Here is a 25,707-nt window from a genome sequence, read left to right on the forward strand (position 1 = left end):
AGATCCAAGAACTTCATATCCCTGACAAAACAAAGCGTATTTCAAGTCTGAATAAATTGGTTTACACACATTCAGCCTGATTTTTTAAAACAATTTTGTTATTGTTTTGCAATATTTTTCACTTACGTGAAACACTGGCCACCCTTTTAATCTAACATGCTAGGAATGTGGGTTTATACCTGAAGAATGTTGCCACTCCTGTGGAGATGAAATCAGGTGGGGTGTAAATTGGCATTGCTGCTGCTTCCCCACCTTCCTCCAATCTCAACAATTTAAAATAAAAATGACCACCTATGGTGCTGGATTTGATATTTGTAACCTTTTTGCACTGTGTCATAACTCAGTGCTAATGCCCATGTATATGCTCGAAAAGAGCATGTGCTTCTAAACGACAGGAAGGCCTTTGACAAGATACCAACACACATCAGCCTACTCGTACTTGAACACTCAGTCTACAAAGAGAAATGCACTGATGCCGCTGCCAAAAAAATAATTCGCATCTGTAGAAAGGCCATGTTCACAAATGGCACAAGTGCAAGAAGTCAAAGCCAGGCTATCTTGAAGTCAAGATGGGTTGTTCAGACTGGTGTATCACCTAATAACTGATGCTGAATGAGACAAGATGGCGAAGGAGATCAGCAGCTGAGCTTCCCTACCTGCCAGAATGCCAACCACCGTGTCTGCAAGCCCTGGCACATCTACCTAAGAATTATAGTGTGACACTGTTTCAAGGATATGCATTGATGTTACACTTATTCAAAATAATGCCAGGCGATCTATTCCCATCCACCTAAAAGTATCCAGATTAACGTCTCATCCAAAAGACAGTACCTTCAACAGTGAAGCTTTCCCCCAGTATGGCACTGGAGGACAGTTTAGACTGCAGTGTGGTCAGGTTTACACCATCGAGTAAAGAAAGTCAAATTAGGATTTCATTGATGCACATTCATAGTAACTATATAGTTTAAAATATATAGTATTGAAGAGGTCTGTCTGCAATATATTCATATTCAGTCAAATTTGTAGAAAATGACATAATGCTAAGCAAATTTTAAAATGAAATGGTCAAATAAATTTTGTTACTCAAATACTGCAAGCTTCTGCCAAACTTTAGGGAACATTTAAAATGCAATTGAATGCTTGGATAGAAAGGTTGGACTAGCAAAATGTGCAGTAAAGGTTTAATTATGCCTTTGCTCAAAATTTAGCTACTGAGCATGTGCGTGAGGAGCTATGCCTGAGTGATGCCAGATTACATGGAACTGAAGCCTGAGTCTATAGGATGTCAGCAAAATTTCCTCTTTTACCATGCCTTGTACATTATTATGTTTAATAAAACCTGTTAATATCGACTCCCAAGAGTGCAGACTTCATCTTACTACACATGTAACAACTAACTAAATTTCATCTTTTTAGGTTATTTTTGTGAAGAGCATAGATGCATAGATGCACCTGGGATAGATAAAGTGCCACAATTTACTTCCAACTCTTAAAAGTGATTGAAAAGCAGATAAAAAGATTAATTCAACTTTACAATTCAGTTTATATGACCCAGAGAAGTTGCACTTCCATTTCCTCAGAACATCATCATCCATTGTTGAAGATTTGTCCTTCAAACCTCCATTTCTCAACTTTAAAAAGATCCATTTGTTGTTACTTCGTTAACCAGTGACTATCATCTAAGAAGAGTGTTGTATATTTCTATAGTAAATGTTAAGTCCAATTCATTCAAAGGAAGTATTAGACTCCCAATAATTAATAATAGTGTGACTCTTCAATTTAGAGTGCACACAGAAGTAGCCCAAGTGAGGTAAACCTTTTTTTGATTTAAGCTCTTCATTGAGACTGTTTGACTAACTCTCTTATATAAAACAAATTTAATGAGCAGCACAGCACTTCATAAAAAATTCTTGAGGTACAGTAATTGTCTTATACGCTTAGACATGTGCTTTCAACTGCTGTGAAATCCTTTGGAGGAGTTTTCGAATGTTTTCAATGTTTTAATTAATCCAGTTTTAATCGCATCAATAGGCAGCAATGAAAGGTTTCAAAACTAAATTTCAGTTCCATCTGGGAGGCTAAAAATGTTTGAAGAAGGAACTGAGAGTTTGGGAGATCTGAGCTGATACATCAGTTGATGTTTTCATTTTGGACTTAGATCCAAACTTTGTCAGGATAAATAAAGTCACATCTACAATGAACTTATTTCAGTGTTCTTTCTATCATTTATTTTCAACTCCTGTCCATTTATACTAATTTGATGTCTTCTTTTTAACCTATTAATGGTGCTTCACATTTTCTCCTTGAGGAACTAGAGATATAAAAGATAACATGGATGAAATTCTTCTATGTTAGCAATACTAGAAAGGATAACAGTGAGATGGTCCACCTACTTTAATACTGTGCCCAATTTTCATTTGAAGTCAATAGAAAAGAATGTTATACATGGTACCAACATAAGCATGTTTCATAGTATCAGAGGGACATTGGTGTGCATGTACACTCATTTCTTAAGGTATCAGGACAGGTGAATATAGTGGTTAAGAAGGCATACGGTATACTTGACTTTATCAGTCAAGGCATAGAGTTAAAGAACATGGAGGTGAAGCTGGAACTGTATAAAACATTTATTAGGCCACAAGCAGAGTACAGCGTGCAGTTCTAGGATCCACGTTACAGGAGGGATATGATAGCATTGGAAAGAGTGCAGAGGAGATTTACCAGGATATTGCCCAGGTTAGGAAGTTTCAGTTATGAAGAGAGCTTGGATAGACTGGGGCTTTTTTAAGAGCAGTGAGACAGAACATGATTGAAATGTATGAAATCATGAGGGGCATAGGTAGGCATCAATTACCAGGGAGCATAAATCTAAGGTAAGGGGTCAGAAGGTTTAGAGGAGATGTGAAGGAAACTTTTTTCACCCAGAGGGTGGTAGAAATCTGGAGCTCACTGCCAGTAAGGGTGGGAGAGGCAAAAACCTTCATAACATTTAAGGAGTACTTCGTTGTACACTTGAGATGCCACGGCATACAACACTCTGAGCCAGGTGCTGGAAAATGGGATTGGAATAGTTAGGTGGTTATTTTTGCCTGGTGTGGATATAATGGACCAAAGCACCTATTCCTGTGCTGTAGTTCTCTGTGACCCTTTCTGAATCCTACAACTGCATGTTATTAAATGATCATCAAGTCTAAGAGATGAACTGACCATCAATGGGTATTTACATTGCCCTGATAGTTTCCAGATTCACTCACTCACCAAAGTGGAGATTGAACATTTCAGCCAAGGCTGAGACAGGAATGTCCAGCTGGTTTGCCTGTTTTAGTAGAGGGAAAACTAGTGTTCCCATTGCTGACAATCCACCCCATCATGTTTGCCTGCCTTCTACATAGCACAATAGGAGAGAGGGGAAAACATCAACAAACAGAGAACTTCTTTTCCAGTCATAGAGTCACAGGGTCATACAGCACAGAAAAAAACCCTTTGGTCCAACTCGCCCATGCGAACCAAGTTTCCCAAACTGAACTAGTTTCATTTGCCAGCATTTTGCCTCTAAACCCTTCCTATTCATGTACCCATCCAGACGTCTTTTAGATGTTGTAACTGTACCCACCTCTACCACCTCCTCTGGTAACTTGTCCCATACATACACCACCCTATGCATGAAAAAGGTACCCCTCAGGTCCCTTTTAAATCTGTCTCCTGTCACCTTAAATTTATCCCCTCTAGTTTTGGACTCTCCTATCCTCGGTAAAAAGACCTTCGCTACTTTCACTATTCTCCTTATCCACACCCTTCATGATTTTATAAACCTCTCAACCTCCAAAACTCCTGGGGGAAAAAACCCCAGCTGATTCAGCTTCTCCCTAAAACTCAAACCCCCCCCCAACCCTGGTAACACCCTTGTGCATCATTTCTGAACCTTTCTTCACACATTGGTAATGAATCTTCCACTTAAAACAGCACCAACCCATTCCCTTGTATTTAATTCACAACTCAAATACCTAACTGGTATTTGTAGTCAAAGCAGATGATATCAGAGAAAAAGATAATACAGAACAAAACTTTTCAGTTTTAATGGCATTAACATATTGCCTTTTACCAATGAAGCACAAAATTGTTACATTTACCCATCATGCCTACACAGGCTCATTAAATGAGCATCATTACCCAGTGCAAATCTTCTGCTTTTTCCCATATCCTTGCACATTATTTTTATCCAAATAATTACCCAACTCCCTCTTGATTGCCTCAGTTGAACCTACCTCCACCACACTTCCAGACAGTGCATTCCCAGACCCTAACTACTCACTAAGTGAAAAGATTTTTTTCTCACATCACCCTTGCTTCTTTCAGAAGAGACCAGTTTAATTTGGGATGTAAGTGTCTCTCTCAGCTGGTTCCTAAGGTCTTAGCTGAAATGAATCTTTTGGTCAGTACTGTATATCTTCTACTGGGCTGGGGTATTGTCGGATACTAAGTGGCACTGGTCTTCAGGAAGAATATAGGGATGTGAAAAATTTGTACTAGTGTAAGTAGAGGGCTGTTGGAAGGTTAAAACATGTTGTTGAGACAGATCAGGGAGGGCTTTACTCTACATGGAACCACACCACTCTTCATTGGAGGATAACAGTTAAAACAAATGCTGAATTCACGTTCTTCACTTAGAAAACTACAAAGACTACAACAGCTCCCAAACAAAAATGAGACAGAGCCTGGAAACTGGACCAGACTCAAACATTTATCCTCTTGTCATTCTGATGCAGTTTTCATTTTCTTCTTCAGCCAGAAGAGCTCACAAATGCCCTGGAGATCAGTAATATTGTCTTCACCAGCCTGTTTGCACTGGAAATGCTTCTGAAGATCCTGGTGTATGGACCATTCGGTTATATCAAGAACCCTTACAACATTTTCGATGGCATCATTGTCGTCATCAGGTAAATTGTCAAGGAGATGCAAAATCCATTCATGAAGGCATTAAACAATAAGGTATCACTTGTAGAGCTCTTTGAAAAGACAAGCATTCTAAAGTAAATATCAGCAGAAATAGAAACCAGATTGACCATCGTCCATTTTGCACCATTGCACAAAATCAAACCCTATCTCCAATGGCTCTTCCTTTCCTGAGTCCCATCATTTCCTCTCTTTTTCTCAGCTCACACATTCCCTCTCTCACACCATCAACACTTTCACACTTTGCCTTGTGAATAATGTCATTGAGCACACGAACTGCTCATTATGATGTTTGCACCCAGAGCGTCACACCAGGTTCTCTTAGAATCTTGTTTCTCTCTGATGAACATCTAACAGTAACTCCAAATATTCAAACTAGTTAGATTCTTGTTGGCCACCGCGATGTACTGTATTTCATGAACAACTGAGAGATGCTTTAAACTGTGCATTTTTATATATATATATTTGTCTGTTTGTGTTGCACTCTGTTTGTCCTTGTTGTTCAATTGAATTCGTTCAATATTCCTGAGAAGTGAGGGGTCAGATTGAAAATGCAGTAAAAGGTGAGAGAAGGCTAACTTACTGCTTGTCTAAGTAGAAATATGACCAGGGGTGTGACCTGTCAAAAGGTGTGACAGCATTTTCATCTGGAAATGACATATTGTCAACACACTATTGTTTCACCTTCCCTTAATCACTGGAGTTGTGATGTCAAATAATCCCATTTGGAAACCTGTGTGCCACTTTATCACAGTTTGTAGCAGAGTACAATTGGGCAAGTGCTGAGATCTCTCAGGCTTTCACAGCAGCATCGATCTAGCATGTCCAGTTGGTAGGTTGTTTCTGGTCTTGACACTTGCTGCTGTTTTCTTCAGATGTTCTCAGAAGGAGAAACTCATATCTGGAATGAATCCCAAGTCTGGATTGTCTCTGGCTATCCGTGTGGAAAAACAATTTATTAGACACTGGCACTGTGGAGTGGAATATGCTGCATGTGGTTATAGTGGGATTCAATATGAGATGTTATGTATTGCAACAGTCTGCGAATTTTGTAACATCGTTGTTAAGATATGGGTCTAGGGTACAGAAGGTGGAGCTTGGTTGGCACTAGAGATGTCATCAGTATGGATGAATATATGGAATGTGGTTATTGTCAGGTCATTGGATTATATGTTGAACAGTACCGGGGCTAACACAGGGTCCTAAACCTAGTTGTTGTCCAGTCTAAATTCCATGCACCCCCCACCCCCCTCAATCCCCTTACCCAAGCAATGGACTCTAAATTGTCTTTTGTGATGGATTTTTTTGAACCACTGTCCCAACCCCAGTTGGAAGACCCCTGAAAAGCTTCACGACAAGGTCAGTGTACTAGACAGTCCTAAGCTGTGATATTTACTGACGTTATGCTACCTTCGGGTTCTTTTGGAAGCCATTTTCGATAAAGTGTTGGATATCACCAACACCGGGAAAGAGATCTTTGAAAAGACAAAAATTAGAAAATAAATATCCTGAGAAATATAAACCAGGCTGACCATTATCCATTTTACACCACTGCACAAAACCAAACTGTATCCCCTTGGCACATCCTTTCCTGAGTCCCTCATTTCCTCTCTTTCCCTTTGTTTACACATTCCGTCTCTCATATCCTTTACAAAAACCAGTGTGGTCAGCTTTCAGGAAGGTCTCGACTTCTGGAGATACCCATTGCAGAGTTAGACAATAATAAGTCCTAAAGTATAGAGGAAGTATTAAAATTGCTCAGTAGCTGTCTGCTATGGTAAGATTTTTTTCAGATTTTGGCATGGCAATGGTTTTCGCTGCATATCATGTTTTGGGATGAAGTTTGAGCTGATAACCCAGCTCATGAAGTTCATCGCACACTGAGCATAACTGAGTCCTTCCGCTCAACATCCCTCTCCTGGCTTCCTGACCTTGCAAACATCAACATCCCGCACCTCCAACAACTGATGAAAACCCACAAGCTGGTTGAAAGCATTCGTGCTGCTCCTCACTCGCCCGATCTAAGATTACATGTTCAGCTCACCTACTGACCATTTAACCCCCAAAAGGCAGTGAGACCCACTACTAAGCAGCCTTTGGATCAAGGAAGAGGGACACAGGAAGTCACTAACAAGTTCCTTGTGACAAAGTCCATCTGTTGAATGGCAAACTTTGAACTTTCACAGGGAATGTGGTCCTTATTAAACAGGTTCGGGACAAGTCAGGGCTCCTGTGCAGCTGACCTCGAGCACTGGGACCCCAGTGAAAACCTTTTGGCTCTCATGGCGAGACATCAACATTGCTGAACAGTATCCCCTCTGCAGATTGATTAGACCCTTCACCTTAATCGGAGTAAATGAAGAGACCAATACCTAACTCCAAGGATTTGATTTCATGAAAGAAGATAGCCGTGGCTCTGGCTGTTCTGCCAGTTCTGTGCATTACATTCGAGAGTGCAACTTTCTGTAATAACTAAACCCCAGTTTCCACATTTGCACTAGTTAAAATGCCTGCTTGTTACCAGGTTCAAGTGTTGAATGGTAATTGATGACAAATTCTCAGATTCATGTTGTGTTTCTCATTTAATTTGATCTGTCTTACTGTGCTCCCCTCAGTGTGTGGGAAATTGTCGGACAGCAAGGCGGGGGCCTCTCGGTGCTGCGTACCTTCCGCCTGATGCGGGTGCTGAAGTTGGTACGGTTCATGCCAGCCTTGCAGCGCCAACTGGTGGTCCTGATGAAGACAATGGACAACGTTGCCACCTTCTGCATGCTGCTGATGCTTTTCATCTTCATCTTTAGGTGAGTGTGAGACAATATTTCCTCACGCGATAACTCCAGAGCCTTTGAGCACACTGGAAAGCCTCATTGGAGAGGCTGGGCAGAGTGAAAAATGAGGAAAGGTGTACTCACAACTTGCTGTTTCAGTTAATGGGTGGGAAATTGGGCAGGTTCCCATTCAGACATGCAATCCTCCTTGCCCCCTCTTCTTAGAGTCATAGACCTCTCTGTGTTCCACGCAGATGATGCTTTATACCCATTCACCATGTGATAATTTTAAGGAATCAAGGCACTAGTTGTAATCAATAGAAAAAATAAATAGAAAAGCAAAAGGAGTTGGTAAATGGATCATTGAGCTATGTTAGACCTCCACCCTTATGATTTATTTCCATTTTGTAAGTGCACTCTATAAGTTTTCATGTCTACTGCGGTTGAAAGATTTGAGGTAGATTACAGTCAGTAAACAAACTTTTAACTCACACAAGACCTTTTCACTTGCACAGAGTTAAAATCAGGCCCAATAATTCAGATGCAAATAGATCAGAATGCTGTTTGCTTATATTGGGAAAAAAAGAGGTGAGATGGAAATGTGTTGCTGGAAAAGCGCAGCAGGTCAGGCAGCATCTAGGGAACAGGAGAATCGACGTTTCGGGCATTAGGAATGAGGAAAGTTGGTCCAGCAGGCTAAGATAAAAGATAGGGAGGAGGGACTTGGGGGAGGGGCGTCGGAAATGTGATAGGTGGAAAGAGGTCAAGGTGAGGGTGATAGGTCAGACTGGGGTGGGGGCGGAGAGGTCGGGAAGAAGATTGTAGGTTAGGAAGGCGGTGCTGAATTTCATGGATTTGACTGAGACAGGCTGGGGGGAGGGGAAATGAGGAAACTGGTGAAATCTGAGTTCATACAGTTCATACAGTTCATCCAGCAACACATTTCCATCTCTGATCTCCAGCATCTGCAGACCTCACTTTCTCCTCAAAAAAAGAGATGAGCATCACAGAGCACAGAATGAGTTGTAAGGTGCATATAAGAATATACTTGCAGGAGTAGGATGTCAATCCTTTGAAGCTAATCCAGAACTCAGATCCTAGCTGCTCTGTATCTTAACCCCACATAGCAACTTTGTTAAATATCCTTTAAGAAAACGCTATCAATCTTTATTTTAGCCATTGTTATAGGGCAGAATACAAGGCAAACCAGGGAGTTAATGGCTCAGTGCAGTGAAACTTGGATTTTAAACTTTTAGTGATTATCATGTAAGTGTAGCTAATGACCTATCGACAAATGGTAGTTTTTGAGGAGTGACACAGACTTTCGTCAGGGATAGAATAAACTCATGAAATTTCCAAGGTTAAAAAAAAACAGATTGGGAATAAAAGCAGGACAGAAAGAATCTCTTTACGATGATGGAAGAAAGGAAACATTTGTAACAGTATAGCAGCTTTCACAATGTCAAGGATGTCTCCAAAGCACCCTGCAGTCAATTCCGTAGGTTTTAAAGTGAAGGTTGTTATAATATAGAAAACAACGTCGTTGTCAGTTAACCAGTTTTAGCAATGCTGACTGGATGATAAATATTAGCCAGCACACTCCGGAGAATTAACCTGCTCTTCATCAATATGAGTATCATCAGATCATTTTCACCTGAAAGAATAGATGGGACCTTGATTTAATATCTCAGCCAAAACACAGCAACAGTGCAGTGTCTGCGTCACTCAGTGCAGCACTCGTGTGTTAATCCTGACTTTAATGCTCACATCTCTGGAATAGGATTTGAACTCACTTCTGATTTGGAAATGAGAGTTCTATAACAAGTTCCTATTCAACACTTGGAGCTCAGTGGAGTCACTCACAACAGGCTCATCCAGGGCAGCTGAGTGATGTAACCAGATATCCAGTTTGGCAACATCACTTTTCTTAGTCTCACACATGAGCTGTGTAATGTGGTAAGACCTGACTAATTCAATTCCAGGGCTGCTTCCTGTGACTGATTGCAGGATGGATCAGATAACTGACAAGGAGAAAGACACAACTGCAAAGCATGCATGGCAGCATGGTGGCTCAGTGGTCAGCACTGCTGCCTCACAATGCCAGGGACCTGGGTTCGATTCCAGCCCTCGGGTGACTGTCTGTGTAGGGTTTGCATGTTTTCCCTGTGTCTGCGTGGTTTTCCTCTGGGTGCTGTGGTTTCCTCCCACAGTCCAAAAATGCGCAGATTATATGGACTGGCCATGGGAAATTGCCCATAATGTCCAGTGATGTGCAGGCCAGGTGGGTTAAGCATGGGAAATGCAGGATAGAGGGGCATGGATCTAGGTGGGATGCTTTTCGGAGCATCAGTGTGGACCCGATGGGCCAAATGGCCCACTTCCACCCTGTGATTTCTATGGAATACTTGTTGAATGTAACTACATTTAAAAAAAGGGAATTTAGCAAAGCTGAATAAGAGAATGGGATAATAAGATAACGCTTTGCTCTTTGACATTGCCACAAATTCTGTAACTGTGTGTCATAGCATTATACAACCCAGTAATTATGTTATTCTGTTTTTCCTTACAGTATTTTGGGAATGCATCTTTTTGGCTGCAAGTTTGCTTCAGAGAAAGAAGGAGACACACTTCCTGACCGAAAGAATTTTGACTCGCTTCTCTGGGCTATTGTAACAGTCTTCCAGGTATAGAAAGCAACCCCCAACATTCAATCCTAAATGTCCAGTTGAAAAAGGGTTAAAATTATGGGCACCGTACTTTAGGAAGGATGCTAAGGTGCCGAAGAAGGCATCAAGCAGATTTACTCAAATGGTACCACAGATGAGGAACATGCAGAGAGACTACATTGTATATTGTTCATCTTCAAACAAAGGAGCCGATTTAGCAGAGGTATTCAAGATTTTGAAAGGTTTTGATAAATAAAGGGAATCTGTACACATAGCCAAGTGGCAACGCAGATATTAAATAACTGGCAAAAATCAGAGGGGTGATGGGGAGAATTTTTTTGCAACAAATTGTTGCAAACTTGAATCCCTTTTCTGAAAGAATAGTTGATACGGATTCAATAGTAACTTTCAAAAGGCAATTGGGTGTATAGCTGAAGAGGAATTCTTTGCAAGGGCAAGGAGGAAGAGGCAGGAGTTTGAAATTATTTAGATAACTCTTTCAGAGAATCAGCACCAGCAAAATGGATCAAAACTCCTCCAATGTGGAATCATTCTGTGCTTCTAAGAAAGTCACCAAGGTGCTAATAAAAGCAGGAAAACTGTTTCCCAATATTCCCACTTCACGTTGCTAGAAAAACATCAACTTTTCCTTATTAATTTTCCATGCTGATGATTTCAAAAGTACCATTCATTTCTCTCTCTCCTGGGCTGCACTCTGAAGCCAGTCAACCTCCCATAAAAGGTGTGAAAGTGTCGCTGTTAATTTGAAAGTGAGAGAAAGATAGCAGCAGAAACATCCCCGTCGGCTCAGGATACTCAATCTGCCTGGTTTTTATCCTTTTGTGGTGACGTCCTTAGGCACTTCTCCACACCTCCTCTTATTAACACAGCTGACATTGATCAGTTAAGAAGAGTCAGGAACAAAAACAGAAATTGCTGGAAAAGCTCGGCAGATTTAGCACGTCTGCAGAGCGAAATCAGTGATAACCTTTTGGGTCCAATGACCCTTCCTCAGAAGAATCAGGGCATGATTCAAATCTTCTTCCAGAAAGAATTGGCCTGGATTTAGAACAGAGAGGTTGGACTGTATTGCTAATTGATTGATGAAGCTTTTCCAAGTACAACTGTTAATTATGTGCATAATGCTACCGGTTGGACAAGCCTGGCTTCCTCTTGGCGTTCAGTCATAACAGTCACAATATGACACTGGCATGAAAACAGTTTTCAATTTTTGGAATCTGCAGAAGATCACATCTGTTCTTGTTGTTTAACATTCTCCTCCTTCTGTTCAAATCATTTCCTGACTTCACCTTATAACATCCTGCAACCTCAGGATATCTGCATGCCTCCAACTTTAGCCTCTTGTGTATCCCTATTTTCAGCACTCCATCCTTAATGACTGTGCATCCAGTTATTTGACAGACAGCACTCTGTCCCGAAATCTCTCTGCCTATCCAACCCTCCCTCTCAAAACAGCACTGAGACAGATCCTTTGGCCCAAACTGGTCAAGGCCAACCAAAATGTCCGTCCACACTAACCCTATTTCCCTGGCCTCGGCCCATATCCTTTTAAACCTTTCCTACCCATGTGTTTGTCCAAATGCTTTTTAAATGTTATTAATGTACCTGCCTCAACCACTTCCATTGGCAGTTCATTCCATATGTGTACCATCTTCTACTTAAAAATGTTGCCCCTCAGGTTCCCTTTTACACTTTCCCCTCTAATCTTAAATTGATGCCCTCTAGTCTTTGATTCCCCAACACTAGGAAAAAGATTGAGTGCATTCACCCTATCCATGCTGCTCAAGATCATTTACACTTCTATAAGATCCCTACCTCAGTCTCCTGTGCTCTAAAGAAAAAAGTTCTGGCTTGTCCAATCTCTCCCTATAACTCAAATCCTTGATTCCTGGCACATCCTTGCAAATTGTTTCTACACTCTTTCCAGGTTAATAACATCCTTCCTATAGCAAGCTGACCAAAACTGAGCACAATACTCCTAGTTTAGCCTCATCAATGTCCAGTACAATTGCAATTGAACTCCAGAACTTCTATACTCAATGACCTGACTGATGAAGCCCAGTGTGCCAAAAGCCTTCTTCACTGCCCTGTCTACCTGGGACTCCACTTTCAGAGAACCATGTACCTGAACTCCAAGGTCCCTCTGTTCCACTACGCTCCCTTATGCCCTACCACTCACTATGAAACTCCTATCTTGATTTGACTTTCCAAAATGCAAGACCTCACATTTATCTATATTAAACTCAGTTGCGATTTCTCGACCCACTTCCCCAGCTGATCAAGGTTCTGCTGCAATGTCTGATAACCTTCCTCACTGTCAACGATACCCTCTATTTCAGCAACCTTACTAATCATGGCCTGTCACATTCTAACCCAAATCACTGATAAATAACAAACAACAATGGGCCCAGCACCGACCCCTGAGGCACTCCATTAGTCCTCCAATCCGACAAGCATCCTTCCACTATTACCCTCTGCTTCCTTCAATCAAGCCAATTGTGTATCCAATTTGCTAGCTCCCCCTGGATTCCATGTGATCTAACCTTCCGGGGCAGCCTACCATATGGCACCTTATCAAAGGCCTTACTGAAATCCACATAGACTACTTCTAAAGCCCTACCTTCGTCAACCTTCCTGGTCATTTCATCAAAGATCTCTAACAAATTTGTCAGGCATGTTTTCCCATGCACAAAGCCATGCTGACTATTCTTAATCAAACCCTTTCCATATGCATGTTTATCTTATCTCTCAGGATCTTCCCAAGTAACTTACCCACCACAGATGTTAAGCTTACTGGTCTATAGTTCCCAAGTCTACCGGGGCCTCTCCTGTGGCTAACGATGATGCAAATATATCAGCCAGGGTCCCCGCAATTTCGTCTCTAGCGTCTTGCAGTGTTCTTGGATATATCTGGTCAGGACCATCATACATTCTGATACATCCACCATCACCTCTAATGTGATATGGACTGTCCCCAAGATATCACCATTAACTTCCCCAAGTTCCCATGTCTTCACGGCTTTCTCCACGGCAAACACAGAGGAGAAATATTCATTCAGAACCTCGCCCATCTCCTGTGGCTCTACACATAAGTGTCCTCTTTGGTCCTTGAGGGGCCCTATTCTGTCCCTAGTTATTCTTTTTCTTTTAATATACTTAAAGAACCTCTTTGTATTCACCCTAATCTTCTCAGCCAAGGCTATCTCGTGCCCCCTTTGCGCCCTCTTGATTTCCATCTTCAGTAAACTCCTATATCCCTTGATCCCAGCTGCCTGTACAGGAGCCACCTCTCCTTTTTTTCTGGTCAGGCCTCAATATCTCTTGTCATCCAGGGTTCCTTATTCCTATTAACCTTGCCCTTTCACCCTCACAGGAACATATCAATCTTGAACTCTAACTAGCTCACTTTCAAACGCCTCCCACTTGCCAGAGGTCCCTTTGCCTGCAAACAAACTACTCCAATCAAAACCTACAAGCTCCTTCTTTAATCCATTCCTTTCTGACCAAACTTTTGACCACTTGTCCGAACTTATCCTTCTGTGTCAGATTGCATTTCTCATCGTGGGATGTTTTTAACCACAGTAAAGGTGTTATATAAATGTTGTATACTTTGTGCCCCTCCTTGCAAAAAACAATTGTCTCACTCTTCCATAAACACGTTATTGTGGCTTCCACGAATATCTCATTAAATAAGCAAAGAGCTTCATCATAATTAATGCTCTGACAATGCGTTTCTCTAACAGTTGCATAGTTAAATGAAAATGCTTGCAGGAATTTTGTTAATACTTTGAAAGGCTTTGAATCCATGAACAGTATTCAGTTGATGAGGGGAGAAGTGCAGGAGGTGACCCCAAATGTCAAGTTTCTGATGGGCAGTAAACTAAACTTATCCAAGATTCACCAAGTAAGTGTCATTTGACCCAAAAATGACGGAAAAGCTTTATAATTGCCAGATCGGACAACTAAGTAGTAGTGGGTACAAGGAGTGGATGCAGTTCATAGAATCATAAAATCCCTACAGTGTAGATAGAGCCATTCAGCCATCAGGTCTGTGATGACCCTCTGAACAGCGTTCCACCCAGACCTGCCCCCACCACCGACCCTATCCCTTTAACTTTGCATTTCCCATGGCTAACCCACCTTGCCTGCACATCCCTGGACACTACAGGTAATTTAGCACAGCCAACCCACCTAACCTGTGCATCTTTGGACTGTGGGAAGAAACTGGAGCACCTGGAGGAAACCCGCACACATACTGGGAGACTGTACAAATACCACATAGACAGTTACCCAAGGTTGGAATCGAACCTGGCTTCCTGGCGTTGTGAGGCAACACTGCTAACCGCTGAGTGCCAGTCAGTTCTCCACAGAACTCTGCTCAGTGTAACTACATTACAATTTCATAAGCTGGAATTCGATGGAAAGTAATCCTCTATGTTTCCACAGAAGGAACCTGCCTAAATCCCATGTGGTGATGGCATTCAGCAAGCTGCTAGTTGTTGTTGCAGCTGGATCACAACGTTGCTTTTGCATTTCAAAAACATTGTGCCACACTCTGGACCAATCTGACACCTAGTGACCTATGGCAGTGTTCTTAATGGGACTATTTGAGTTATAAACAAGCTGACTTTACAACAACTCGTGTCTAAATAGTGCCTTTAATCGAGTAAAACATCCCAAGGCACTTTGCTGGAGCTTTGACTTGTTTTGGTAGAACAGGTGCACAGATGGTGACAATGTTACTCAATAGGGGCTGCCAATCTCCCACAAGCAAGAAGTAGAATCAAGTTGTTTTTTTAAAAAATAATTTTCTAAGGAGAGAAAACTCTGCTGTTCGTAATTTTCCATCAGCCATCTGCTGTTGAGTCTTGTTTTACCCATTTATAAAGATTTAACCATCCAATTGATGCATTGTACAATGCTGTGGATGCACTATTCTCCAGATTAGTAAGCCTATATATTGAAGATTGGCAACAGCTAATCACAGGGCCCTCCTATACTTTCATACCTGGTTTATCATGGCCCTGATTCAGCTTTAATGGCTACTTGGATCTAATACTAACTCCCACGATCACCTGAAATCGGCAGAGATCCAGATGGCATTCCAGACCACCCAGAATCTGCATCCATAACAGTGTTTTATTGAAAGGAATACCAAGCCTGATGCAGAAATGTTGGGCACAGGAATCTGCCAACATTCATTGGCACTCCATTTGCCCAATCAGAAGTTAGATATTTTCTCTGGGCAAGTGTGTCATGTTCAACACCAAATCGTGGCTCAGGATCTGGGTTCTGTGATCAGCTCACAGACAGATGCTAATCAAAGGCATTCTGGCCACAAAAACATAACTGACTTTGGGGAAATCAGAGAAGCCTCTCACCAGAGAGTTCAAGTATATCTTCTGCCCATCACAAGTATAAATTAAAGACCAATACAACACTACACGGATGTCAGGCAGATTACAAGGGTGAGTGAAAAATTGTCATCTTAGATAAAAGCTTGTTTCTGTGATCTAGGTCCAGTTCTCTGAATCCTGTTCTACTGAAGAAATTGAGGTTTTCGTCAAGAAGAAAAGGGAGCGTATGTCAGGTATAGACAGCAGAGATCAAGTGAATTCCTAGAAGAATATAAAAGCTGTAGGAGTACACTTAAGAAGGAAATCAAGAGGGCAAAAAAGGGACATGGGAGAGCTTTACTAATTAGGGTTGAGGAGGACCCAAAGGGACAAAAGGGTAATTAGGGAGGGAATATAGTCCTTTAGAGATCAGAATGTGTGGAACCACAGGAGATGGGGGAGATACTAAAAGAGTATTTTGCATCAGTGTTTACTGTGGAGGGGGACATGCAAGATATAAAACGTGGGGAAATATGAAACGTGGGGAAATTTTGAAAAATGTCTATATTACACAGGTGCTGAATGGCTTAAAATAAATAAAGGTGGATAAATCCTGGGATCTGATCAGGTGTACCCTAGAACTCTGTGAGAAGCTAGGGAATTGATTGCTGGGCCCCTTGCTGAGATAGTTGTATCATCGATAGTCACAGGTGAGGTGCTAGAATACTGGAGATTGGCTAATGTGGTGCCAATTAGAAAGGTGGTAAGGAAAAGCCAGGGAACAATAAACCAATGAGCCTGACATTGATGGTGGGCAAGTTGTTGGAGGGAATCCTGAGGGACAGGATTTACATGTACTTGGAAAGGCAAGTACTAATTAGTGAGTGTTAACATGACTTTGTGTGTGGGAAATCATGTCTCACTAACTTGAGTTTTTTGAAGAAGTAACGAAGATGATTGATGAGGGTAGAGCGGTATGTGTACTTCAGTAAGGCATTCAACAAGGTTCCTCATGGGAGACTGGTTAGCAAGGTTAGATCACATGGAATTTAGGGAGAACTAGCCATTTGGATACAGAACTAGCTCGAAGGTAGAAGACAGAGGGTGGTAGTGGAGGGTTGCTTTTCAGACTGGAGGCCGGTGACCAGTGGAGTGCCACAAGGATCGGTGCTGGGTCCACTACTTTTCATCATTTATATAAATGATTTGGATGTGACATAGGAGGTATGGTTAATAAGTTTGCAGATGAGCTGTAGTGGACAACGAAGAAGGTTACCTCAGAGTATAACGGGAGCTTGATCAGATGGGTCAATGAGCAGGAGTGGCAAATGGAGTTTAATTTAGATAAATGTGTGATGCTGCATTTTGGAACGGCAAGTCAAGGCAGGACTTGCATACTTAATAGTAAGGTCCTGGGGAGTGTTCCTGACCAAAGAGACCTTGGACTGCAGGTTCATAGTTCCTTGAAAATGGAGTTGCAGGTGAAGTTGCATAGGATAGTGAAGGGGGTGTTTGGTATGTTGTCTTTTGTTAGTTAGTGCATTGAGTACAGGAGTTGGGAAGTCATGTTACAGTCATACAGGACATTGGTGAGGCCACTTTTGGAATACTGTGTGCAATTCTGGTCTCCCTGCTATAGGAAAGTTGTTGTGAAACTTGAAAAGGTTCAGAAAAGATTTACAAGAATGTTACTATGGTTGGAGGATTTGAGCTCTAGGGAGGCTATATAGGCTGGGGCTATTTTCCCTGGAGGCTGAGGAGTGACCTTTTCAAGGTTTATAAAATCATGAGGGGCCTGGATAAGATATATAGACAAGGTCTTTTCCCCAGAGTGGGGGAGTCCAATACTAGAGGGCATAGGTTTAAGGTGAGAGGGGAAAAATATAAAAGGGCTGATGGGACAATTTATTCACGCAGAAGGTGGTGCGTGTATGGAACGAGCTACCTGAGGAAGTGGTGGAGGTTGGTACAATTACAACATTTAAAAGGATGTGTATATGAAGAGGAGGTGTTTAAAGGGATATGGGCCTAATGCTGGCAAATGGGACAGATTAATTTATGATATCTCGTTGGCATGCTTGAATTGGACTAAAGGATCTGTTCCATGCTGTACATCTCTATGACTCTATATACAGATTGGATTGCCTTACTTTATGGGAAAATGTTGAGAGACATAAAATTTGGGTATCTATGTACTGGGAATATGATAAACTAATGGGCCTGATGTGCATTGCATTTGCACATTTAGGTGTGTTATTTTGTAAAAGGTTATTTTTTGTCTTCCCAGATATTGACTCAAGAGGACTGGAACAAGGTCTTGTACAATGGAATGGCCTCGACCTCTCCGTGGGCTGCTCTATACTTCATCGCCCTCATGACATTTGGCAATTACGTTCTCTTTAACTTGCTAGTTGCCATTTTGGTGGAAGGATTTCAGACTGAGGTAAAATACAATGTGGTAAATCTTTGAATAATGCATGAGAATCAGTATTGGACAATGCCATCTGGCTTTCCGCTGTTTGTGATTGCGAAGTGCACTTTCTAATGTTCACTGCTACTTAATAAATATGCAGCACACAGGAAAACAAAGATAACGGGGTCCTGTGTCACCTGGAACAAAGACACAAGAATGACAGAAAACTATTGAATCGAAAGATACTATGCAAATAAACCACCCATGGCAATCACCATGAATTTATTGACATTCAAACTAAAAAAAAGTCATCAGTTACAAATACATTCAAATGCTCAATTAGCGTGCTATTAATTCCCAAGTACAAAATGGGGATATAAAGTGGCTGTTAAATAGTGTATTTGTTCTTTATTAACTAACACCAGTTCTACTGATTCCTTAATACCATGAGAAATCATGATTTTTTTTAGAAGTTATTTCCATGGTATGCTATGATATTCCATTAGTTACAATGACATCCAGTTAAATGCTCTGACACATTACGATATACAATGATAAAAGTGTGATATACAGTAGTATGCTGTGAAATACTATCTTGCAGAGCTGCCCTACATCGAGTTGCACTGTTTCACTTTATCTATTTGCCATCAATAAAGAAATAATAGGTTTGCCAGTAAAAACACATTTATCTGTCAGCACATCATTAGTAACCCTGCTGCATTCTGCCCTGTTGTAGGTTACTCTGACATTAATTGTGGGAATCTGACAATTTAATCTGATGATCTGAGTTGTTCATTCTAAAGTTTAACATTTACTGTACTTAACTATTTGTCAGAATTGGCATTTCATTCTAAATGCTATGCAATGCTATAGAGTCAAAGAGTCACATAGCATGGAAACAGACCTTTCAGTCCAACCAGTCCATTCCGGCCATAATCCCAAACTAAACCAGGCCTATCTGCCTGCGCTTGGCCCATATCCCTCCAAACATTTCATATTCATGTATTTATTCAAATCTGAACGTAAAGTCGCCCCCTTTAATATTCTTCATGCCATTGTTTTTTTGTGTTTCACAACTGATGTTTGGAGGGTGATCTAAGGTAAAATGCACAGTGTTCCTTCAATTATATTTTTACATTCTGCACCCGTGACACATACAGGCAGAAAAGTGAGTTCTTGAGTTTTAATGCTGTGATTTCGGTTGGTGCACCTTTTAACCTGCCTTTTATAGTATCAAAGATTATGCAACAATTCAGATGTAAGTACTTTCCCTTTAAGAAGATCTGACGGCAGTTTGCACCATCAAGTGCAATCAGGATGTTGAATGTTTTCTGTGTAAGTTAATGCAGCCCTACCATCACTTGTTTTCTCTATGATCAATGATAAATGTCTTGAAACAAAAAGGTAACAGTTTTCTTATGGCATTAGATTTGCCATCATTTGATTGTGAAGTCCATCTCAAAGTTACTGTGCTTTTTGTTATTGATTGGAGGTTAATCTTCATTACTGTGCCCCAAGTTTGGACACATGATCCTGTGTAATATGATTGTATGTTGAGCACTTGTAAAATACTCAAAATGTTGAGTTTAACCTACAATCTGATCTCAGCAGGTTGATCTTACCCTGCATGAGGGAGAGGCAAATTTTAAGTTAACTATTAGGATAGGACAAGGAGGAATTGTCCAACCCTGGCCTTCACATGCTATCCGGTGAATCCCAGCTAACAAGTAGGCATATGGATACTCGTAAGTACCAGAGTAGTTGCTGGCAAGACTGTGTCAATCAATGAGTGGGAGGTTAGGTGGACAATAGGGCACAACAAGCAGAATATGTTTTACAGCAACTGCCTCATTTATTCAGCAAATAGTGTATTTTATAGCAACCATCCCAATTACTAAGCAGAATTTGATATAGGAACAGTCCATTTAGTCAGCAGACTCTATAGCAACAGGCCTAATTACTTAACAGAGTTTATTTTATAGGAACAATCCCAAACCCTGTACATAGAGAGAAAGCGGAAATGTATTGTTGTGTTAGAGAATCAGCCATGATCAGCAGAACAATCTCAAAGGGCCAAATGGCCTGCTCTTGCTCTTAGTTTCTAAGTCTTCTTAGTCTTGGTCTATTTAAATAGAGGCTCTATCCCCTACAGCAAACAGACCTTATGACTGAAACTATTGCAGGGTGACCTCTCTATGAGTAAAAGGTGGAGAATTGTTATATACTGCAAATTAAGCCAAGCACAGTCACAGGCAGCAGTGCCATCTCCAGAAGTGATTGAGAATAGCATGAACCCCAGTTATCTCCCTTCTGGTCAGGACTTAGGCTAGCCTTAAATGTAGTTTATAAGACGAAACTGGGTTATGAGATTTAATAGATGTCAATGCCACTTATATTACAAGCACACCTCATGGACATGACAGTTCATGTAGATCAGAAATTCTAATGCACACGTTTTATCAAAAGAAAGTTGCATATTCTCTTCCTCTAATTCATTAAAATGAAAATCTTTTATGTCTGTGAATCGGAGCAAATAATTAGTGCGTCAAATCCCTTCTGGAGACTGGTACCCTTCATCTCACTTGAAATGTGGTCTCTAAGAATATGGCTGAATCCACTGATATTGAGAAAGTGGGGTGATGCAATGTATGGAGTCCCCATCTCCACTGATGCACCCTGACAAAACTCTAAATTCAGGTTGTTTGACTGAGATCTCAGGAGATGAGAGGTATTACCCAGAGTCAGCCACTTGAGAAGTGAAGGTGATCAAAACAAACCCTTCCTGTTGAACAGAGAAACTCTTTAATTGTAAGAATAGTTTGTTGATGCTGACAGAAAGTTTAGATGTAGCTTTGGTTTGCCTCTTGCCTTAGTAATTCTAAGCACCATAAACAGGTTACAATTGATCACACATCCTTACTTCATGTGCAGCAAATGTTTTTTGAAGGTTGATCACTGTTAAACTCTTGAAAATCCCAGGGCCGTAAAGTTAAAGCAGTCGAGGCTGGTATTTCTGTGTCTTTTTCACAGGCATTTCATGAACGTTCATGGCTTTGGTGGCACTTTAATGGACAGTAACCAAATGAAACTCTGGCATATGTTACTGTAATCTGCTACATTAGGGACACATCAATTTCCAAGTATTGCACATTATCGGGTGACTGTCCACTTTTGACAGGATTATTTTAATTCTTTTAAATAATTAGTTTTTAGCTTCAAATTTGAACTGGCTATGTTTGTCACAAATGGTTGGAGGTAACGTTAGAAATAGCTATAAATACCTTCCAGTTGCTCTCCTTCATTCTCGATCAGGGGTCTGCTACTTGTAGTTCCAAAGACTCATGTGACTTATTAAGGACTTGTGCAGCTCCCCATTTTGATCAATCAGACTCATTTTAATGGTAAAGAGCTGGTTTGTTTTTTATAAACTTTTATGAATAATATGCTTACAAGAAAATATCATTCTTTAAAATGCTGTTGTATTTTTTTCCGCATTTTGATTGCTATTTCTGTAAGAACACTGCCTAAAGGTGTTGCCTTTTTGACTAACTTCTTTCAAAGTTGGCTCTTCCTGTTATTAAGGTTACTGACCTCTGCCTTTGTGCCACCTAGAGCAGTAACCTCAGTGGGTGTGGGGTTTACAGAAGGGTGCAATATTGTCGAGAAGATTATATATCAGTAATACTGTGGACCCACCAAGCAGTCCTTTCATATTCCCTTGCTCCAATCTCGATCATGGACAATACCAGTTGGAGTAATGTATTTTGGAAGAACAAATGATGATACACCAAATTGTGCCACTGTAACTTTTTAACAAGCGTCCTCTCAAGAAATATCTCTTTTTTCCTCGGGTTCAGAAATTGGTTGTTAGAAAGCACTGACTTATTTAAAAATTAACACCATGGCAGCCAGTGATGAGCTGATTAACCACCATCTGACAAGAGAAGAATACCCTCATAGAAGCATAAAAAAAAAACAGAAGTTGGACATTTGTACCCTGTTTCCCCTTTTCCCCTCATACCCTTTGATCACTTTAGCCCTAAGAATTATATCTAACTCCTTCTTGAAAAAATTCAATGTTTTGGCTTCCAACGCTTTCTGTGGGAGAGAATTCCACAGGCTGACCACTCTCTTGTGTGAAGAAATTTCTCCAGATCTAAATCCCAATCGGTTTCCCCTATATACTTAGAATGTGACCCCTGGTTCTGAACTCCCTGAACATGGGGAACAACATTCCTGCATTTACCCTGTTTAGTCCTGTTATAATTTTGTAGGTTTTTATGAGATCCCCCCCCCCCCCCCCATGCCCAATTGATCATTCAGTGAATTCAGGTATTAGCTGGCTATTTTGAGATCTGTATATATGAGGAGTGGGCACATGCCGAGTAATAGGTGTTTAAAGCTTTCCATTTTAACATAGGTTTCTGTGCAAGAGCAAGTCCTGTCTCATTTGCTTCACCCTGGTTTAGGCCAAGTCTAAAGTACGGGCCATCTATTCCCATGTCGCTGATAGAGAGAGATGTTAATTTTTATTCAGAGACAGTATCTCTTGACTTCCTCTTGAGAGTCAACATTCAAAATTAGCCAAACCTATCAGTGCTTACCTGGACCCTACATGGACCATATTTTACTGGTTCCTCTCCACAGAGAGATAACTGCGAAATTGGAGGTTGCAGTGGGGTTTGGGATATGGTACTGCAACAAATAAAGGGACATCTTTCGGCTGATAATGAGCAGTTTTAGAGAATTCAGTGGTGAGAATTATAATGTTAAGAGTGCCTGGAAGGCTCATTAAGAGCAGAGCATAAGTACAGGATGCGAAATCGAAAAGGAGTGACAGCAGCAACAACATTAAAATGAAAACATCAGGGGATTGAACTAATCGTAGGTTCAGACTTCCAACCTTTGGAGAAACAAAGCTGTCTCTTGAAAACAATTTGCTTTCTCTACCATATTTTTGTAATTTTCAAATAGGCAATTGGAGAATAAAATTGATGTGGTCTAATTAGCAATGACAGAGCATGTTAACAGCAATGTCAAGTGGGAGATACATGAGAGTGATGATATGTCGATAATCTAAATTAAGGCATTCCAATGAGAGTATTTATGAAATTAATGGAAGTGAAAGACTCAGCACCTGAACTCCAAGACCAGGTAGCTGCCTTGAAGTCAATCCCTGGTATCTGGTACCTCTTTTCATGACATATACTGCTTTAATCATACCAAACAGGTTTCATTTCGCTTCCAATGTGTTAAATTGGTGGTGGCCCATCAATGCACAGTCTTGTTATTGTGAAATATTGTCCATTCAGGGAAGCCGTAGGTTTGAAGTTGTAACTGTAGGTCTGTTCAAAAGCATATTCTGGAGTTGACTAGCATTTCCTACATCATATTACATAAGACATAATTGATGTTTTCTTTTGACAAGAACCATTTTATTCTATACCTGATCTTTATCCCTGCATCAGACACCCAATGATGATCACTGCTACATTTTGGTAGTAGTGTTTGAAATACCTATGTGACCACAGTTACTGGTTACCATTAATGTCTATATAAATAAGACAAATCACAGATTTGTTTCTGGTAACAAGATAGGGTATTGTTGACTGGCTTCACCTGACTATAAGTTACCAATAGGGGTCACCATTTTATTTGGTTCAAGTTGGATCTACAAAAAACAAAGACCATCTGTGGGATGCTGCCACCACTGCAGACTCATACCTGTACCTCTACAAAGTTATATTGTACTTGTATTATCAAAGTTGTTAAATATTAACTTGGGGAGATATTCAGTTCTCCCAAAAAACACAATTTCATGCAAAGTATTTGTTCAGGTCTACAGTAAGATGGTTCTTGGTGGAGTGTTGGGAAACTGAGAGTCCAAAGTGATTCTTCCAATACACTTGTGGGACACTCAGTTTATCCAAGCCATTTCCATTTTCCATTGAGAGTTCATCATTTGAGCAAATTGACAGTTATGCTTTACTTATTTCTCTGGTCCACCAGTGATTTGCAGAACTGGAATGCTTTGCGTTAATTTTAGTGCATGGCTTCACTATCAATGTTGGTTGCTAGGTAGCAGTAATCATCTGAAAATGAAGCGGATCTATAAAAGTGCTTTCGCTGTTGCATGACATCTGGGGTAAATTTCGTTTCATGATGGGCGCACAGATCTTTATCTTGTTTTCAGCCTCTAACTGCTGTTATATCAATTCAGAAGTTCGGTATTTGTTGGTGGCTTTGCTGCTTTCACAGAAGGTGCCAAGTGATGATGTGTGAAGGGACTGGTTATTTATGTGTTTCCTCAGAATAAATGAAGTCACTTATATGTGGTGAGGTGTTTTTGATATTCACAAGAAAGTTAGTCAGTTACTGTTGACTGTGTGACCCTTGGGCACAAGAGTCATCTTGTCAGAAGCTTTCTATATTGTCTAAAACCACCGGTGAAGAACATGTTTTGATTCTGATATCCCATGCACTTCTATCATACCTGTGTTCTTCCTATCTTTCAAAAGATATTTTCCAAGCTGTTCCTGCTATCCTTCTACCACACCTCTTATTGCAGTTCACCAAAGTTTGCTCTTCATTACTTTGAAGATGCTGTTTAACTGCAAGTTGTTATTATTGCTGGTGTCACCACTCTGTAATAAATCTTTGCTTCCCTGTCTTCCCCTCATTCCCCCTCTCTCTTTCCTACAATTTTATTTCATTTTAATTACTGTTAAGTTTCAAAAACCAACTGCACCGTTGTGACTTACCTGCTATCAGCAGGCATCTGTCCCTCAACCAGCCCCATTCTGACAGTATCATTGTTCATGTCCTTCAATTACTAATCCAGTAAAATGAATATTAATCCCTCGCGCAGAAATTTACATGTATTTGATGCTAACAAATAATCTACAGAATAAATCCTTACAGCTGCCTTTGTTAGGAGAGAAATCTGGATTCCTTTTTTAGATACAGTGGAGCCCTCTAAGGATAATTTTTATTATGGCAATGAGTATTGATACTGTAATTACTAGTTTTTTTTTCATATCAGTGATGTTTCTATAGACCATAAAGTATTTCTATCCACACTTGGAAAACTCTTAAAACACTGTTCAGAAATAAATTTGCTTACCAATATCCTCCTCTGAAATTTCTTTTTCTTAAGGTTCCATATGTGATAATTATACTTGAGAAATGGTACCCTTTGCATTTTGGTTACTCAGTATTGACAGTTTGATATAGAGTTATTACTGAACTCTGTCAATGTATCTTTCCTGCAACAGCACAATTATGTTTCGAACTCTTTCACTGACCTCTCTGATTCAGACTGGTGTCAATTAAAGTCAGATTAGTGCCAATTTAATCCTGCAGACTCAGCTCACTGCCCACTCATTTCTCTTGGCCAATGTTCACTATGAAGTAAATTCAAGAGATGGTTATAAACTAAATAAAAACAAAAGCAAGTAACAAGGCCTTGGTGACATGACTGCACCTCTTACAAAATAATGGCTCCAAGAACAAATTTACAAATGGGAAAGGGAGGGTTTCTTTTGCAACTT

General features: G+C 40.5%; 1 protein-coding gene across 8 annotated transcripts in view; it reads left to right on the top strand.

The window, feature by feature from the left end:
* Positions 1–25,707, top strand: part of cacna1g (calcium voltage-gated channel subunit alpha1 G) — a 611,364-nt gene that overhangs the window by 431,949 nt on the left and 153,708 nt on the right. For all 8 annotated transcript variants that reach the window (XM_088000446.1, XM_088000447.1, XM_043714394.2 and 5 more), the window contains exons 10-13: positions 4,786–4,937; positions 7,569–7,754; positions 10,291–10,405; positions 18,032–18,187. In XM_088000446.1, coding sequence (XP_087856572.1) covers positions 4,786–4,937; positions 7,569–7,754; positions 10,291–10,405; positions 18,032–18,187 — 609 coding nt within the window. The remainder of the gene's footprint in view (positions 1–4,785; positions 4,938–7,568; positions 7,755–10,290; positions 10,406–18,031; positions 18,188–25,707) is intronic.

This window comes from Chiloscyllium plagiosum, unplaced genomic scaffold, assembly GCF_037043375.1.
Source record: "Chiloscyllium plagiosum isolate Xiang-an unplaced genomic scaffold, Cpla_swu_hap1 HiC_scaffold_25, whole genome shotgun sequence".
Lineage (NCBI taxonomy): Eukaryota > Metazoa > Chordata > Chondrichthyes > Orectolobiformes > Hemiscylliidae > Chiloscyllium > Chiloscyllium plagiosum.